General features: G+C 39.5%; 2 protein-coding genes across 4 annotated transcripts; both read right to left on the bottom strand.

Moving 5' to 3' along the window:
- LOC134819917 (uncharacterized) lies at positions 1–8111 on the bottom strand. Its single transcript, XM_063830068.1, has 7 exons — positions 6692–8111; positions 6279–6434; positions 3552–3739; positions 2685–2838; positions 2417–2553; positions 667–741; positions 1–375 (listed from the first exon to the last, which is right to left on the bottom strand). Exons 1-7 carry the CDS (start codon positions 8097–8099, stop codon positions 250–252), a joined length of 2244 nt encoding a protein of 747 aa, XP_063686138.1. The 5' UTR covers positions 8100–8111; the 3' UTR covers positions 1–249.
- A 253-nt stretch (positions 8112–8364) lies between these two features.
- LOC134819424 (zinc finger CCCH domain-containing protein 6-like) lies at positions 8365–17357 on the bottom strand. 3 transcript variants are annotated; one of them, XM_063829368.1, is made up of 7 exons: positions 16953–17348; positions 12212–12352; positions 11297–11428; positions 10711–10819; positions 10417–10526; positions 10030–10176; positions 8365–9862 (listed from the first exon to the last, which is right to left on the bottom strand). In XM_063829368.1, exons 1-7 carry the CDS (start codon positions 17331–17333, stop codon positions 9047–9049), a joined length of 1836 nt encoding a protein of 611 aa, XP_063685438.1. In that variant the 5' UTR covers positions 17334–17348; the 3' UTR covers positions 8365–9046. The 3 variants fall into 3 exon arrangements, with proteins under 3 accessions (XP_063685438.1, XP_063685439.1, XP_063685440.1); XM_063829369.1 differs by having other exon boundaries at positions 11297–11425; positions 16953–17262; XM_063829370.1 differs by lacking the exon at positions 12212–12352 and having other exon boundaries at positions 16953–17357.
- Between the last annotated feature and the right edge of the window lie 2443 nt (positions 17358–19800).

Genomic DNA, 19800 nt, shown 5'->3' with positions numbered 1-19800 from the left:
TTCAGTGTTTTGAACTGTTGTTACAAATAAGTATCATACTGTACATTGAAATCTGACAGAAAATCGCACCAAAACTTATCCAAAGTCAACATTCGATAAAACAGGTTTTTTCTAAATTCGTAGTACGAATAATAAAAGCAACTGCTAAAAAAGCGTAAATTCGTCTGATATCCCTAATTAATTAAAAACCTTCGACAATGAAACATTGTAAACAATAGTTCTTGCTGTCCTGAAACACGATAAAGTCCACTACAAAGAGGTATAAACACCGATCTCAGTTTCGTAAACATCACCGGACATCAGTAACTGGGAAATGACGGCGTCCAAGTGTGTGGAGTATGTTGGGTAGTCCTTTTTCAACCGTCTTGTGTCAACCTGGAAAGTAAATGGGGGTAAATAAGAGGCTTCCGGTGACAAAGTAGTGGCCGTAACCAAGGCGATGAGTGGGAACTATGGTTTAATTCGTTCAACCTACCAAATTCATACTCAAAACTCAGACCTTCATTCTGTACGCCCGAAACTTAATCCAAACTTTAAGCCTTAAAAATCAAAATTTCGTCTGAAATCTATAAAACAGTTTTATTAATCCAAAATGTTCTAGTCGGGATACATATTCACGTATTCACGTAGCAAATTTAACAGTGGAAGCAAAAGGTCCAAACGTACCTGCTTGTTAGTCTTCAAACATTTACTTATTAAATTGAGGGCGTTTTTCCGGACTTCCTGTATCTTACTCGGGCCCTGAAATTTACATATTATTAGAAAAATTATAACATTTCAATCAAATATATGCAGCTACCTTATTTTACATGATCATATAAAAACGGAATTTAAGGGAGTCTCAAACTGTAACCCGCCTTAAAAATAAATATTCTCCATGTTCACGGTTATTTATGCAGAATTAGTTTAGGCGCCACCCCGCCTACTATTAATTTATCCGCTGCGAGTATACTAATGTATTCCACATAACACATGTTTCTATTGTGCGATGTGATGTACAAATTTGACATTATGCGTTTTCTGAAAATGTGCAACAAGTTAATTGATAATCTCTCTCAACACTTATTTTACTTCGGAAATTCCAACAGCCACATAGTTATGTACAAGTGTAACCAGCCAATTACAGGAAGCCGAAGGATTCAATTATACATAAGGCCAGTGACGGTTAAGGTAGTGTGTACCATACTTTCTTCGTCCCAGACTAAGCTGCAATGGGCAGCTCCTCATTTAACCCTCACACTCGATTTCTCGAGTATTCGGCTGAGTGGACCGGGGGGCTGCATAGACCACTCAGGGTCCTTAGCTGAGCGTCGACGTCGCTCACCCCACGGCTAGTGACAGAGTCGGGAATCGAACCTGGTACCTCAAGCAATGCCAGGCCGATTTACCTGAGCCACTGAGCCGTTATGGGAAGCTCTACATCCCATTCAACCAAATCATAATAGAACTGCAGCCAAAATAAAACGAGTGCTCTGGTAGTAACTGCCACTCAAATTAACTGCAAGAATTTAAAAAGTAGAGAACCGGACACTGCCTCGGTGTAAAATATATAGACAAGTAATTTAGTGTGGCCCGCACAATATGTGTGCAGGACGCAGGTACATATGGGGCATTTGTTTTCGTTTTTCAAGCTAAAATCAACTCAAGAATTTTGTATGTGTGACAACAACGAAACTTCCGGCGCACATACTATTACTGCAGTTGTTAGGGAAAAGCAAATACAGCCTAACATGCAGAGTGAAGACCTTGATAAAACTATAAATGGACAAATGCAGCAAACATAGGGCTCACGGAAAGAGGTCCGAGCAACATATTATTTGTAGAGATTAACACTCACCAGATGGGAAATAGGTTTCGCGGCAGAGAAATCATCAGACACTAGGCTTCCAGAAAAGACCGTTCATTAAGATTCAACATCAGTCGTCGGAAATAGATTTTCAGAATTTCTCGAACAAAAGTCATGTCCGGATCATGCTCAAACGATCGCAAGTCCGATGCGGCAAGAATTTTCGCTCATCAAGCAGAGGTATTCTTAAGAATAGCAATAGGTCGGGCATGACGGCAGAGCAACGCAGAACGACACGAAATAGCAAGCCAACTGAGCTCAATGTGAACTTCTTGATCAGGCTGAGCTGAAGCGCGCGATGCAGCGCGCGCGTTCTTCACAGCAATAAAAACTTATGCGTTTGTACATAAACTATGCCAAAATTTGCTAGTTTCAAAAGATAAGATTGTGTTTACGTCCCTTGCTTTGAGGTCACGCAAAGGCGTGACATCCAGCAATACGGAATAAAGTGATCCCTTCTTTGGAAGCCACACAATCCATCGTAAATCTATATTTAAAGCTCATACCAATAAATACATATTGCATTGCTGATAATGCCCGTAAATGAATAGAATATAAATTATAACTCACTTTATTCGAATCGGAGAATTCTCTATGAAGTTCTAAAAGAAGATAATCCTCATCGTGACCCGTCAGGGCTGTCAAACACTGCACCCATATCCTTACATTCTGGATTTCTTTGTATTGGGCTATTTTGCTGCATGGCCCTGAAATATACAGACTCTGAGCACAGCTAATTGATTATTTATAAATACCAGAACTTCCGAATAAGGACATAGAATAATAATGTGAGTATGTGACCGGTAAATCTAAATATACACCAGCAATACCTACCAACCTTTTTGTAAAACATTCTCCATAACAGCATCTCGTATCTTCTGCGCAAATTCCGAACACTGAACCGATATGTCCGGCAAAACGAAAGGTTTCTGGAGTATTTCCATGGCTTTGTCGGACAGGGCGAGGTGCAGTGTAAGTTGGTTCATATCTTCCTGAAATTAGATAAGGGTTAATCAAGCACCATTGCAATTTGTATCCTAGTCAGCATACCGTTTTATTTCTCTTCTAACACAATCACGAGAATAGTTTCAAAGACACCTTGCCGATGTTGGTATGGGACCAATATCCCAATTTAGGTTCCTACTCAACCTCAGGAATGACGCAGAAGTCGTGACACGGTATGCAAAGCTCAATAATCGTATAGTTCGAGAACAAATCTAAACTTCTCATATCTAGAACGTTCCTGAAACAAACATTAACAGGGGGACAGATATTTTGTATGGGGGAGGAGGGATCATAAGAATTTTTGAGAATTTGACCATTTTCGCCGGGAATACTCAAAAATGTCTCCAAAATAATTTTTGAATCTGAGAAATTCAGCATGGCTTTCTCATTTTCTCAAAAGTTGTCCAATCAAAAATTATTTTCGAATCTGAGAGATTCAGCATGGATTTCTCATTTTCTCAAAAATTGTCCACTCAAAAATAGTGATATACCACATCATTCTTCATATCAGTGCAATGTGGTCCAATTGAGATGAGACTTTTTCGCCTCTCTTGGAAATTTGACTCAAAAATAATTTTTGAGAATGAGAATTTGGCCATTTTCGTCGGGACTCTCAAAAGACAAAAACACCCATGATCCCCCCCCCCCCCCCCCCCAACCCTCCCCCCTTCATAAACCAACTGTTAAAAAGTCAACCTACCATCTGGAAAATCTCCATGATTTTCAGCTCAACATTTCCTCTAAACTCCGTTATTTTAGCTGTAACACACACCAAATCACCCAGACAGTATCCTGAGGTGCTGTTATCAGTGCCCCACTGTACACACTGTACCGCGCCCGATGTATCTTCTATCTTGTACTTCGTGTATTTCTCTTTAATGTCAATTCCTGTTAAGAGAGATCGGGTTAGTGAACACTGAACAGTAGTTACTAAAGTTACTAGTACTTACTAAAGGGACAGTAGTTACTAAAGTAGTTACTAAAGGGACTTACTTATTAGGCAGCTCTTTTACTACCCTGCCTCATTAAATACCCTGCCTGATTTCTGTATAATTATATTACTCAGTTATCCTCATTCAAATCATAGTTATGTAAAGACACCGGTTTATTCAATAAATTTATAGCGATTCATTAAGTCAAATTAAGTTGACCTCTAAGATCTATCAGCACCAAATAAGGACCCACTGAAGCTATGAAGATACACTTTCAACTAACAGGGTGTCACCCTCTGTGATGTTAGTGGCTAGCTCTACATGACAAGACTGCTTCTAATACAGACATGACTCATGTGTGCAATCAGTGATTATGCAGTGACATAATACCTACCGTGATTTAGATTTTATACCTATAAGAAGAAAAGGAGTGGAAGTTAAATGGGTAAATTGCTGGGTGAGGCTAATTATTCTACGTGTAACTATAACAGGATACAATCATACTATTTCTAGTACTGTATTATCGAGAAACCTACACTCGTTATTATAAAACTGTAATTGTCACTTTTTTGAAGATATGATCAGTGCCCACAATACTATTACGCTGAGTAGAGTCTAATGTCTAGTGTGCAACTCAATCATTTAGTAGGTACTTATTCAAGGTACTTACATCGCTCTCTCCGCCCCTGCAGGGGCAGACTGTGTACTGAGTACATAATCTACTCACAATTCAGTGTGTGTGTGTGTGTGTGTGTGTATCAACTATCAGTATGTATAGATCATAGTTTATGTGTCATGTGAGAAGTTTGCCATCTCATGTTGCAGAATGATAGACTCAGGCAATGTTAATTTGATTTAGTACCCTCCTAACTTGGGCAAGGAATTCCGTCCTAAAGTTTAATACAACACTTACCAGCAAGCTGGAAAATTGCCAAAATACTCACGGGGGCTCTTATATTTCCCGGAAATAAAGTAGGGATTGTACGTGTATTGGTACGGCGTGTGTGGGCAGGTTCGGATATTGTTTGTTTAAATACCAACCCCCAACTGGCTCCTGAGATAAATACCGAATATAACACACTAAATAGCACACCTACATTTAGTGTGTATCACGCAGCATTTAACATGTATACACGTACATTTACACAGACCACACTGTGTTCCTCTTATCTTGCATAACAATCTACAGAGAGCAACCATACAACATGCAGTCAGCTGACATTCCGTACATTCTGGTGACAGTCGGGTGACAGTCGGGTGACAGTCGGGTGACATTCTTTGTGAACCAGTACATTACAAAACTGTCTGTCTAGTACTCCCCGAAATAACCTAGGGGCTTTGTGGTACCAGCTCACTTAAAATGTATTTTATTATAATGTATTATAATTTATATTATTATATATACATATATTTGTGGTACCAGCTCACTTACAATGTATTTTATTATAATGTATTATAATTTATTATATATATTATATATATATTTGTGGTACCAGCTCACTTATAATGTAGTTATTAAGTAGTGAAATGTCGGTTCTGAGTAGCACTTATTGGAGATGGAGCAGACATTTGGTTGTAGTGGATTTTAAGTGGGTAAACTATCAACACCTACAGTATATATATATATATACGGTATACTCACTCTGTACTGGACCAATAGAAGCCTATAAACGGACCTATAAACAATTACTCTGCTGTTAGTATAACTCAACAAGGACACTATAAAACAGCGTACAATTGTGATGACAAGTTCAGCCTGTATGTCCTGAGCTTGTCATGAACATTGAACATCATGTGCATTTATACTATTACTTAGTGTAAACATATGTAGTCTGATACTTAGTGATCCAATCAATCTGAACACCCTGACGTTGAGGACCACGCCCACTTAAAAGTAAGTTGGAATATGTAAAGTATATTGATCAAGTAGATCAAGTGGAACATGATAGTTAGAATATTGGGTGTAGTGTGTACTGCTGCAGATATAGTGAGGATTGGAGAACTGTTATTTATTGGTGGATAAGTCCGGTTTTAGTGACCAGAAGTATACCAAGAAGTGGACTTTACCTAGCTAGATCAGTCAGTCATTGGGTTTGTAACTCAACGAAGAAAATTGCAATTATCCTTGGTTGCAACTTTTATTGGTTGTAGCATTAATACTTTAGTGGGATCGTTATTCAGAGCTGCCTCTTGGACATGGATAGCTATTCCATTGTTGCAAGTGAGTGTAATCATGGTGGCGCAAACATTTCTTGGAATTCGTGGGAATTCCAATATTTTTAATATTGAGCAACTGCACAAGCTCACTAGTTGTTTACACGTTACAAGAAACTGCAATAAGCTCAATATTTACAAACAGTAACCTGTAAGTCACACACTAAGTCAGACCATTAGTCACACACTAAATCACACACCATTCATCACACACTAAATCACACACATTAAATCACACACTAAATCACACAGTAGAATATACTGAAACCCTGACTACTCACCAGTAACTAGTCCTGTTATCTGGACCCTATGTATGGGATGGTTGGATATAACCCAAAGTCCAGGAACCAGGGGGGACGCCTTTATCAGAGAGTACAGCGTTCTGATCCTAACTCTAACAGGTAACCAGAACTGGGGATCTAAACCAATCAGAGGACCTGTAATAAACGAATTAAGAAGAAAAAGCAGGAATGTAGAGGCCTTTTAAGGCCCCTTATTGGATTAGATATGTATCTAGGGGCATGGTTGGAGCTAGTGAGAGTGTAACGGTTATTACTTAAGGAAAAATTTCACATTTTAGGTAAAAATCGTCTTGGAATGAAATGTGGTACATGTCCTATCATAACTGGGATAGAACTATAAACTTACTAACCCTCCTTGCCTCATATTGGTAATCATATTCCTCTCAACTAACCTGGTATATGGTCCAGTTTATCTACTTCTTCCTCTATAGATTGAACTGAGGTGCCACACTCTTCTGTTTTTCTCTCAGATGTCAAGACTGTATTACAGGAGCTTACACTTGAGGTAAAACTGGAATTTAAAATCTCTGTCCTTAGTTCTTTCTCTGATTTTATGTCAGATGAAGGTCGACTAATATCACTGGGATCACAGAAAAATAACTTTTTCGGTTTTGAATCTGAGAGAGTTTTTGAAGGCCTATAACAGTTGTCTGATGGACTTTTACCATTTGTTGATGGAGTCACATGACTTGGTGACACCGAGGCAAACTCGTTTAAGAATGATAAGCTGGGTGTCGGGTCCCACAAATCATCTTCCTCTTCTATAAAGAAACAACGAGACTTTCTACGGCTCGAGCTGGCATTTCCAAGCGAACTTCTCCTCAAACTTTCTCTAGGCTTACTGTCCATTACACCGACAATTACAGTTGTTTTCTTAGGACTTGATGAACCTAAGTGACTTGGTGATGACATCACGTGACTTGGTGGTGACGTCACGTGACTTGGTGATGACGTCACGTGACTTGGTGGTGACGTCACAATATGTCCTGGTGATGACGTCAAAAGACTTGGTGATGACGTCAAAAGACTTGATGATGACGTCTCAAGACTTGGTGACGACGTCACCGGATTTGATGACGATTTTAGGAATGATAAACTTGGAGTTGGATCCCAAACATCTTCATCCTCCTCATCCATAAAGAAGTATCTAGAACGTCTGCTGCCTGAGCTACCATTTATAGAAAAACTCGACAACAAATTTTTCTTCAAAACATCTTTCAGTGGACTGACAGATTTATTGACATTCCTTGTGCAATTTCCATCGACAGGTTTAGCTACTTTCTCAGATTGGTTAGATGAAGCAACATCTCGCTTACAATTCATCTTTCTATGATTCTCAATCTGCGAACCAGAATCTGTCTGAGAAACGAAGAACAGTTTGGGAACTTTATAGGAGACATTCCGACTCATCTTTCGTTTAGAAAGTAGTGTACTAGATGGAGTGCTGGAATGAGAGGGTAGTCCTGGCTTAAAAAAGTCATTTCTAATCTTGCCATTGACCGAAGAAGTAGTCTGGACACTTGAAGAGGGTGTGACGTCATGTGATAATGGTGCGACGTCACGTGATAATGGTGTGACGTCACGTGATAATGGTGTGACGTCACGTGATAATGGTGTGACGTCACGTGAGGAGGGAGAGAAATCAAGTGAAGATGGGATGACATTACCAGAGATATCAAATGAGGAAGGGGTGACCAGAGAATCGTGAGACACGGTTGTGTCCCATGATAGTGATGTTAAATCTTGCAGATCTTGCAGTATGGCACTGGTAGAGGCAGCAGCTTGACCTGGGCCTGACATTATAAGTGCTCCATTCCTGGAAATGTGGTTGTAAAATTTCCAATTTATTGTTTTTAATGAAGAAGTCCACAGACATTTTGAGGTGAAGTTATTCAAATTAAATTAGAAGGGACGGTAGTCGAGATTTTATAGATTGCTGATTGGTGATAGGTTAATAATTCATCGTTTAACAGTATCTACCTTATCTTATCAGCTTACTATTCAATACTTTAAATGAGTAGTTAATGAGGGAATTAACCCGAATTAAGCAAGGAAAAACGCTAAATTAAGTAAAAAGATAAAAGTAGCAATTAACCATTTTACCACTTCCGTTTCATACGGTTCAAATACTCAAGCACTTTTATTCTTGCTTTATGATAGAAAATAGAGTTCTTAATATTGTAGTCATTATTTGACTTGGAGTGTTTAAAAAGATTTTTAACAGGATATCACAACTGAATAATCTTCCAAAGTTCATGCAAAGCAAGTCTAACTGAAACATTAGTCCTCGAATCGTTTTCATTGTGATTATGTTTGAGAATCTCCATAATACCGGAAATATTAACAAAAAAGCTGCACAGTTCACAGTTATTTGTATGAACAAAACTATAAATCTACGAAACATCTTTAAAAAAGCTCATGTAAAAACAAAATAAAAATGTTTAACATGTATCTTGCCACACAAATTTCCCAAAAAATTCTCATATTCTCCCACAAAAAATGAGTTCACACGAAACAGCAGGAGTCCGTGCTAGAGGTTACTGTGCTTTAATTTGGGTACGAGTTTTACATAGTACACCGTAAAAATGGGATACACATATAAAAGATAGCAATATGTTCATTTGGAGGGCAGCAGCTAACAAAGCAGGTTCTTTAATATCATTCTTCTCTGACTGACCATCATTCCTTCTGATCAACAAACGCTATAAGTTTACAATAACAATCCACTCTCGGTACTGAACTTTTGTTTATCCGAACGGGCTAGCGGTTGGATCCAGACTTTTGAACATGTCAGCTAATGTGGGTTCACTGCTAGACTTCTCTTTCTCAGAGGGTTGTTTCAAACGAGGATCTCGCGCTGCGCACACCACTGCTTCAGGCTGTGGTTCCGCGGACTTGTTGCCCCCGAAATCAATAGTTGCAGTTAGAGGAGCATTGGGTTGTTGGGGTGGAGGAGGTGGTGGAGGAGGACGCTGGTACTGGTTCACTAGAGGGACATAGTCAGACTGCTGGAAGGGAGCTGCTGGTAGCAGTGGGGCGGCACTGCTCGCCATGTTGGCAGCTGGCTGGGTTACTGGGATCGGTGGTGGAAATGCACCGTTAAAAGCAGACGCTGGGTTCATGGAGGTGGGCGGGGCGAAACTTTCGGGGGCTGCGTTAAAACTGGTCGGGTTGAACTGATCTACCATCATCGGGTTGGGTGGCGGATTGATCGGTCCCTGACTCATTGGAGTCTGACCCATCTGTCCCGGCGGTCCCTGATTCATTGGTCCTTGGTTGAAGTTCGGTCCATTATTGAAATTGTTAAAATTGTTAGATCCTCTGTTATACTTGTCGGTATACCCTCCCCTCCTGAATCCTCCTCTGTTATTGTAACCGCCTCTGAAACCTCGAGGACTTCCCCGGCTGCCCCCTCTGAAGAATCTGCCGCGGTTGCCCCGGTAACTGTCCCGGGGGGAGTTGTATCTGTCTTCAGAGTGTCGGTGGTGATGTTTGCGGTCCTGCTCCCGTTCTCTGTGATCTTCTTTGTGCTCTTTTTGTTCCTCTGGTGTGGGTAGAAGTACCTGGAGAAAGAAAAACGTTTAGAATGTAAGAAATTACTTAATATTTAAATTACGATTCTGAATATCATGTCTTCATATAAAATTAGCTTGCTAGAGTGATTGTGGAGTTTTATTCTACTTCAGGTCATTATAGTCCACATGAAACAGCTCAATAGCAAGAAACCCACCTTCTTGTTGGCGGGAGCGTCAGGGTCAGTGAAGAGAGGTTTCTCCCCTTTGTCTATAGGAGACCTGGACCTGCTCCTACTCCTACTCCTGCTTCTGGATCTGAACCTCTTAAACCGGGGTCCTCGATCGTATCTGTCATTCTTCAACTGCGGGCAGGGGAGTGGGGTTATTTTACTGTGTCACGTGCGTGTAGATAAGTTATGGATCTAACTTAAGAGTTAAGTATCATTTATCAACAGCCTACAAGTGAAGATCACAGATAATCTAGACAAATCATAGATATTAGATAGTTATAAAACTGTTGGGATGTTTAACCATTAACCGTCTGACAAAAGATCAAACTCTCTCATATTTCTGTCAGATTCAACACCTAAAAAGGAACTCACAAATTCAATGATCTGTCTGGTATCATCAGTGAGGGCCTCGTGACTGAACCTACATTCCTTATCGTTGTAACAGAAGCCTCTTAGGTGGAAATATTTGCAGGGATATTCATCTGAAAAGTGTGATTCGTTAATTAAGCTGTGTTCTGGCTCTGGTTTTGTTTTTGTAAGTTGAGCTACAATCTGAGTTTTCAATAAATTATCCAACGAAGGATTAAACTAGGATTAAACTGTGAACTATTTCTATTTTTAGCATTGCAAAATATCCTTGAAATAATTGAAGAAAGGAACACTCACTGTGCATGTAAGGACAGTGATCCCCTTTGTGACACGGCAGATTCTTCATGAAGTATTTACACACGTCAAGTCTCTTCTGTATTTCATGACGGAAAGGACACTCGTCACCCTGCAGAGAATGGTTACATTATCAACTGAGTTCTTAATATTCTGTTTAACTTCAAACTGACAACCAGCCATAATTCCAATCATGCCTTGCATCCAATCATAACGTTAATATCGGGCAATGACCAATGCCCAAGAAGCTAATTTCATGTTTATAGCTTGCACAAGACAGGATCAAATTAAGTGTATTCACTGACATGAAACTAGGGGAGTTTATACCCATTTAATTAGTGGCCCAGTACTCGGTATCTGACTATTTCTCTGGACTCTCAAATATATGGTGTATTTAGTAGTTAACCAAATAACAGGTTAAAAGTCATTACTCAACTGACATAACATCATACACTTCTAGAACAAAACTCAGAATTGAAGGGTTGAGACTAGAGATATATGATGCCCTCTGATCTCTACATAAAATAAATCAATTGTAGTATGTAAGTTATAAAATCAACAGTATATTGAGTATCCTCTTAAAACTAACCTCCTTGCAGAATCCCTTCTGAAAGAACCGACAATAAGTTTTAGCTCGGAAGGCGTCCATCTCCTGCCTCCGCTCCTTCATTTTTTCGTAGATCTCCTTGTGTCGCTCCCACCACTCACTAGGTGTGCTCTGCTGTGGAATATATAGTGTTATACAGTGTATATAGATCAGTCAAATGAAGACAGCTAGGAGACAGCTAGGAGAGAAGTAGGAGACAGCCTACATTTTTGGGACTGAGATAAATGTCAAATATTTTGTAATTTTGATGATAAAATATTCTTGAGATCGTAAATTGAGATTGATAATACTTGAAGTTGTGTGGATTTGAACGGGTAGTTTGTGACTGTGTGGTGATCATGATAATACATGTAATACTACAAATCAGCTACATTTAAAACAGTGCCCCCTGAACAGCTAGCGTACGTGCCAAAAAAGTATATTTAGAACGGGAATATTGAACATATATTTCTGGTTGGGACAAGTATTAACATTTGATTTCAGTGCCGTGTCAACATAATTATACCAGAACTCCCTTCAAAGCTACCAAGGTGACTTATAACGGATAGCAAGACAAGATAAAGTCCTGGTCTTTCTATTACTATACACGCTAGCACTTTGTTAGGTACCTGTCCTCGACTACCCTTTACAAACTCTACATAGTGAGTATGTAGTTGAGCAGCACATTGATGAGTGCAAGACTGTGACTGATTGAGATTTTGGAAGCACGTGATCATTCCAATCTTAAACCCTTCGTACCAATACGGTCGAAATAGATAAGCTATGACTTTATAGACTTTTATGTCAATAATACAAGTTTGACAGTCAAACTCCATGCACAAAACACGAATAACAGTGTAATGCACCCCCCTCTCTAGTGTAGTACACCCCCTCTCTATCAACTACAACTGTCCTAACCTTCTTCTTCTTCTTCTTTTTTCTCTTCACCCCTTGGCCCTCTTCAGCATCCTCCTGGGTATCAACCCCCAGTGCCCCCAACAAATTCTGGTCCTTGTCATCGTAAGAGGCCCTCAAATTTGGCGGAATCTCACTGTCGTTCTGTAATTAGAACGCGTGTCATGGACTGCAGTTAAAGAAACTAAATTTTTGTTACGGCAGTAACTGTAGTAACACACTTACAACAGTTACAGACTGTTACACGCTACTCGGTTACAAAGGAACCATAGTAACACAGTTACCGTAGTGACAAATATACAAACGTTACTAAGTCAGCTTAGTAACAGTTGCCACAGTTACACAATTACAAAACTTACACAGTAACGCGACCTTAACTACATAATACACAGTTACCATATCTACACGATTAATAATCTAGTTCTTACACAGCTCTAACTTCGAAGCCATTTTAAATGATGTTTGATTTTTTGATTAAAGCTTTTCCCAAATTAAGTCGTCCCCTACGTTATATTATATCAGGAGACAAGACACATTTTGATCTTGGCTAGCACATTCTAACAGATCGTTTACTTGTTGCTACATGTAGCACATTCTAACAGATCGGTTACTTGTTGCTACATGTAGCACATTCTAACAGATCGTTTACTTGTTGCTACATGAGACAAGACACATTTTGATCTTGCACATTCTAACAGATCGTTTACTTGTTGCTACACCCCCCCCCCCCCCTACATGACAAAATAAAGTCAAGAAAGTTGGCCACCCCTGAGAACTGAATATTAAGCTGCTTGGACGCCAACTTCATTTCATAGTACTATAAAAGGCATTATGTTGGAAAATTGACAGGTATTTGTCTATTAAAAAACCTCGCTATCCAAAGCTACGCCTGCTTGATGACAGTCAAATGCAAAGCAGTACATTATTCCCTTTAATTGAATATCACTGTTGCACACCGCCAAATGCAAAGCAGTACATTATTCCCTTTAATTGAATATCACTGTTTCACGCCGCCTATTATTTTCAGAAAATGTACTGTGAGAACTACTTTTTATACGTCAGGCATACAAATTCTGCATTTCAAAGCTCAAAATAATAAAATATATGCTCACTTAGGATGTATAAAGTACAAATCATGAATTCACAGTTATTCTACTACACCTACAGAGTTATTTTCGTAATAATTTGTTACACGGAAGAAGTGTGGTACAGATCATAGAGCTTGCTCGAACACGGACCCTTGCAAACAACACAACTACAGCCTGTGACGTCACATAACTACAGCTTGTGACGTCACACCCGCTGCAACACAACTACAGCTTGTGACGTCACACAACAACAGCTAGTGACGTCACACAACAACAGCTTGTGACGTCACACCCGCTGCAACACGGTAATATAAGTAGATCGGTGTTTTATTTGACGTTGAGAAAGGAGACGGTAGCAGTTAAAGAATGGATGAAGATTAGTGTTCGTTTGAGGGATTGACGCTGAATATTTTAAAGTCCAAAGGCGAAAAATCATGGTAAAAAATTGACATTGAAGAACAAATAAAGCGAGTTACCTAATTTCACGAAGGACATAAAAAGAACATACCTACAGACGGGCATAAAGGCAGACTAATTGTTTCTCAAGTCTAATGAATCAACTGCAACATTAACACGTTTTATATTCCTGTTTAAAGACTGCTATCTTTTTTTCTATTTCCCCGAATTCCCTGAACAATTTTCAGCAATAACATCCTTCGCCTTAGCTTTTTATGGCTTATTTTATTGAAGTTCTCTTCTCTGCTGTAGATTACAAATCATGATTGAAAGATCTATCACCACGTATTCTAGATTGATTATGCCCAGAATGGTATACCTATAAGCATGTCGATTGTCGAATGATCTGCAAATCAAATTTGTTTTCGTGTCACAAATAACAGCGAAAGTTGTCAGGGCCCGCCCTATCGTTTAAGGTAATTGATTATTCGCACAGTAACTCAAATTCGCCTAATATATTACTACACACAGTGTATTATGAATTATATTACACGGTGAACTGTAAATATAACACTATACATTTTACACTGTACATTTTACAATGAGCACACATGCAGTATTTACATTTTCCACGGCTAAAAGCACGTGAGCACAAATTGACTTTAAGATTTTATACGGGCGCTAAGGGACGAAGAATCCGTGGACGCCTAAAGGCATTTCAACCTTTCTCGATATCCGCTTTACAACTACAGCTGCATTGTACATTCTACACCCTACAGTGTATTCTACATTGTACTGTCTACACCTTAAAGTGTCTTCTACATTGTACATTCTACACCCTACAGCACAGTGCATTCTACATTGTACATTCTACACCCTACAGGGGTTTCTACATTGTACATTCTACACCCTACAGTGTATTCTACATTGTACATTCTACACCTGCTTTGTATTTCCAAGGTTCTTTAGTAAAAACAGGCCCTAAATTACCACGACAGAGTGGTCTAGACTGATCACAATACAGATTACCTATATTGCCACTGACTTTTGGCCCACCCTGTATAAGTAACGATATTACACTGCAGGTTAAGAGTCTAATAATAGTGCAAGAGAGGGCCTGCAGCTGGGATTAGATCTAATTAATTACTTGTGCAAATTAGGTTTTAATATTAATTTGGATCTTTCGAGAAGCAAATAAGCAACCACGAAAAGGATGTACACTGATATTAACAGCATTTAACTTATTTAAAAATCTAAGAGAGACCACATTTTTCATATTCATTTGCTACCAGATGAAACATCTGCAATCCTGCAGTTATCGATTATCTCTGGGATCTCTATTTGAACTGACCGTGTCTACTGTTATGTAATCTAGTGTACTGCTCATAAATCCAAGAAATACCACCTAATTTTACACGGTACCAATTTTGGACAAATTTTCACTTTGTCGAACTGAGTTCGGTAAACAAGTAGTGATATCTAAGCCCAACTTCAACTTCAGATCGAATACTATAATGGCAGCACAAGTTCAACCTACGCTATGCTAAGATAGCTAGTAACAATTGTCACACAGTACACCTGCTAACATCTAGTTTGTTATAAGAAACAGAGTTAAGCTACATCTGTTCAGACAGAGCTTTTAGTGCCATGCATTCGATATGGAATGTAAACATACCAACTTGAGATAATATCTAGAAAAGCAATCAACAGCTTGCATGTGTACATACTGGGCGTGGTCAGTAATCGACCACAGTAAACCCTGATCTCACTCAAGCACATTCATAATGATTGGGTCGGATAAGTCACGTTAGAACTTTATATGAGTGTTTTGGTTTGATTTGGTTCACGACACCTGCACCCAGCTAAAGTATTCTAGGTCGTGACTTTCGCCCGGCCCAGCCACAAAGAAAGAGGCAGATCTTGGCGTTCCCATTAAATTTAAGGCAGAGCGACAGCTAAATCTATCTACAGCTTTTCGAGGCTCTCATATTATGCAATTTCGTGCTCTGGTGTACTACACTATCATTTTAGGGCATTACCATTTAGAGCGATCATAGTTTTAGGTTAGATTTTTACAAACTCATCCATGCAAACATTCATTGTTGTCCCTTTTTCATGTCTATTTTTCTTCAATTGGTCAGTTTAAGGTAATAGAGTATGTTTTCTTTTTGCAAAATATATCTTTGATTCTTTAACCTTTTTTTTTGTTGCTCAGTACATTATCATGTCTTACCCAATTATAATATTCGATTTTATCGCCTATTTTCACAATAAAATAGGTTCGGGATATTGGTAAGACTGCAAATTCAGAGAACTTTGGCAAAGTGCTTCGCACCGAACATTCTGGAAGAATGAGGTAGAATCTGTTATGGTGTAATCCACTATTATCTTTTACTTCAGACAAAGTGGTTGCCCAAAAGTTGGTATAGAACCGAGCTTATGAAATTTGACAAGATTCAGATTATAAAAATCGTTTTATAGTTCCATGCGTTTACTTTAAAAGCTTGAAGAACATGTATCCCAACATGCTTATTAATATTGGAAGGCCAACTGTGTCGCCTTTAGACACCAAAATCCATCATAAATCCAACATGCTACATTGAACCAATTATACTGTTAAATTAAGGAATCAAGTTACCGATTGAACAATTTGGACATTGTCGATATTTCTAGCCCAATAAATAGGTGACGTGTGGCTAACTGTCCTCCACGAACATTTAATATACGAGATAGTCTCAGGTAGGCCCGATTCTTAATTATACCGTATACGTGGCACGAAGTGCATCAATCCTGAATTTTAGTTGTGGCAAATTACAATGCAGCCATATGCAAGTTGCTAATCACGTGGCAGTTAACATGTACTGTCTACACGTCACATGTCTCCATAAGAAATGTTATTTCCGGCTTTAGATATTGCATCACGGACCAGCTGTATTTGAAAACTAAGACTCTTGTCGACAATGGCAAAATCGACAGACCATATCGGTAGATCACATTGTATGGAGTATTGTTATAATACAGGAGTTAGTGGAGACCAGATGGTCGGTCACACAGAAGGCTCCCTAGCCGGCTCTCCAATGTACACTCTCATTATACCTGCTGTATAATACATGGTGCACACGTGACGCTAATTGCGGCGTCACGTGGCACTCGCAGCCGCAGCAGAGAGCGAGCTCTAAAACATTGTACTACAGAACAACACAGCGTAGCAAACAAATAAAGTGAATGTGTTTGTGGGGTGGGGTGGATTGTGGAATTACCATCATGAAAGCAGAATTTTCCTCATCGCTGCCACTCGATGCGCTTGAACTCTCGCCTACGTCACCGACTTTGGTTATTGCAGAGCGCATATTATTCACCATCGCTTCTTGCCAAATTTTGTAGCGATCAAACTTATCGGCTGACTCAGGCGATTTCTCGGGTTCAGGCAATTTAGCTGGAGGTTCCTCCTCCGGCTCACTGTCGGGGAGCTCGCCTTCATCCGAGACTTCGCCCTCGTCGGATGGTAACTCGCCTTCCGACAATTCACCTTCCGACTTTTCATCTGGTTCACGTGAAGTATCCATGGGACCTATGTAACCAGCAAGCGTTGTGAAATGAGACAAAATGAAAAAGAATCCAGCGTCTCCGAGACACGCCATAGCCGCCCAGCCACGCTCGATGGCTCGGTGCCAGAATACCCCAGATGTGGCTCATTTAAGATAAGTAGTCTGTATTATTGCCCATGTATCTATCAGCTCGTTTACAATGTCTGAGAAGTACATGGAAGTTCGGTATAGTGGTGGAACTTTTAGGAACCGACATGACCGCTTCAAACTCGGCGGTCGTGTTTAAAACAGGACTCCAACGAAGCAGTGGCTATGGGGCAAGGCATGTCTCGCAGTTAATTAATCCATTTCAAAAGTTGTTGTTTCACTATGTATAATAATAATTCAAATTCTCAAATTAAACGTATGGGTTTGTGCTTTCTTGTAAGAATAACGTCCATCTAATGGAGAAAAGGAAGTTACATTATAACAGTGACACAGCGAGGTCATTTACTAAAGCGTTAGCTTAAACGCCTCATTCACGAACCATCCAGTGTATCAAGTGAGTTGCTCAGCAGTGTAAGAGGCGTAACGCGTTACTCTCCAATGCCGAAACTTTGCAACGCAGTATCAGAACTTTGGATTTAAATCTTGCGCGGCTCTGATGTTAATGCGCGGCGCAAAATAAGATTGTTAGTTAATTTAATAACCTTGAACCTACCATGCAAAACGCGCGCCTGTTTTCTTACTGTACATGTCATGTAGAGCAACCCTCTGACCTGACATATTTAGACCCAACCCTAACCCAACACGGCTTAATAAAAGCACATGCTGAAATCTTAACCCTAACGAGAAATTACACCAACTCCCTAATACGATCATATCACGTGATAAATATTACTGGGCCGCGCTCAGCCTGTCATTCCGCTTAATCTCTATGTTTATAGACATGATAGCCTGAGGTCCCCAGGTAATATAAATACAGTTTTTTGCCAATATCTTGCCAAAATCTCAAAAATTGACTGTATTGTAAAGTTATTTAGTTACTGGGCGCGGCCGCGCTCAGCCTGTCATTCCGCCTAATCTCTATTATCATGTTAATGAACATGATAGCCTGAGGTCCCCAGGTGAGATGTTACTCGTCTAAATTTCTTCGAAGTAGCGCGCGCCGCGGCCGCTTTCTTGTTTCTTCTCCATTCTCGAAATTTTAGGCAAGTGCTACAAAGTTGGAAGTAGCGCGCGCCGGGCTAGTCCATTAACAATAAACAAGCTAAACCGGCCCGGTATACCCACGAAATATTACCGGCTGACGGGCTTGATAGGCAAAAAGTGCTTGTCACAAACATTTTGCTGTTTGAGCTTGCACACAACATTGACAATTTTTAAGTTTACTGGTTGCATGCGTTTACCTGAGGACCCCAGGCTATTACGTTCATTAACATATAATAAAGATTTGGCGGAATGACAGGCTGAGCGCGGCCCAGTAAGCATGCGTGACCAGTGACACATTCCAATGTCTGATGTTTATTGTTTAAGCTTCACGTGACACAAAAGATTAGATCAGAAATGTTATTATATATTTTTACGCGAGACCCCAAAAACCTTGGCTGGGGCCTATAAGTATAGATTTGGAATCTTTCCTGGGGACCCCAGGCTATTATATTTATTTTCTTTATCATATAGAGATTCGGCGGAATGACAGGCTGAGCGCGGCCCAGTAACTTGAATCTCCGAAAGTAAAATAAAAAACTTAGAATAGCATAGAGCCTTTTACTGGGCCGCGCTCAGCCTGTCATTCCGCCTAATCTCTATGTTAATGAACATAATAGCCTGGGGTCCCCAGGTAAAGAGCCTTCCATTCCAATTTTTTGCAAAATGTTTGCTTTGTTGTTTGTAAAAATAACGTTTCCTTTTGACCTTCCCTGCAGCATGCAGGAAAATTTAAAAAAAATAATATTGAGTTTAGATTTTGAGTTATTGTGAAAAGTTTCATTTTGGGCCAAATAAAAGTTTGCAACTTTAACTTTGCATATCTTTGTGCGCGGCGGGTCATACAACGTATGACAAAGCACCAACTTGCTGTAAATAAAGCATCTTTATGCTTAGTAGCGCGATACACTACTAGTACTGGGCAAAAAGTCGCTCTTGCGCTATTTATTTAACTTTTGGCGCGGAGATATTCAATAAAGTTTTTCAGGCTTTTATCTATCATATTACTGTGTGTACATTTATGAAGGAGCACATGTATGCGGAGGGTAATGCATGTTTTGCTTTGTGACACCACAAAAAACCTACCTACCTACCTACCCTACGCATCCTCAAATCCTACCACTTCTAACCATCTTATGCTTTTTTAAGAAAATATAGAAAAATCTATTAAGACACGCGCCGAGTTTAAAGTTAAAAGTTGGACTCGTTGACAGTCTTTGCACTTTGGAAAAAAATGTCAACCTTTATGCTTTAAATTCAATGGCGACCTTTTTCTAAAAATATTATAATATTGGACAAAATTTTATAATACAATGCGACACCCTACAGCTTGGTCATTGGTTTTTCCTTGCCTTGCACATTTTACAAATAA

The sequence above is a fragment of the Bolinopsis microptera genome, chromosome 8 (assembly GCF_026151205.1).
Source record: "Bolinopsis microptera isolate Bmic1 chromosome 8, MBARI_Bmic_1.0, whole genome shotgun sequence".
NCBI classification, from domain to species: Eukaryota; Metazoa; Ctenophora; class Tentaculata; order Lobata; family Bolinopsidae; genus Bolinopsis; species Bolinopsis microptera.
Note: the sequence above shows the minus strand (reverse complement) of the source record. Positions and strands in the feature narration are given on the sequence as shown.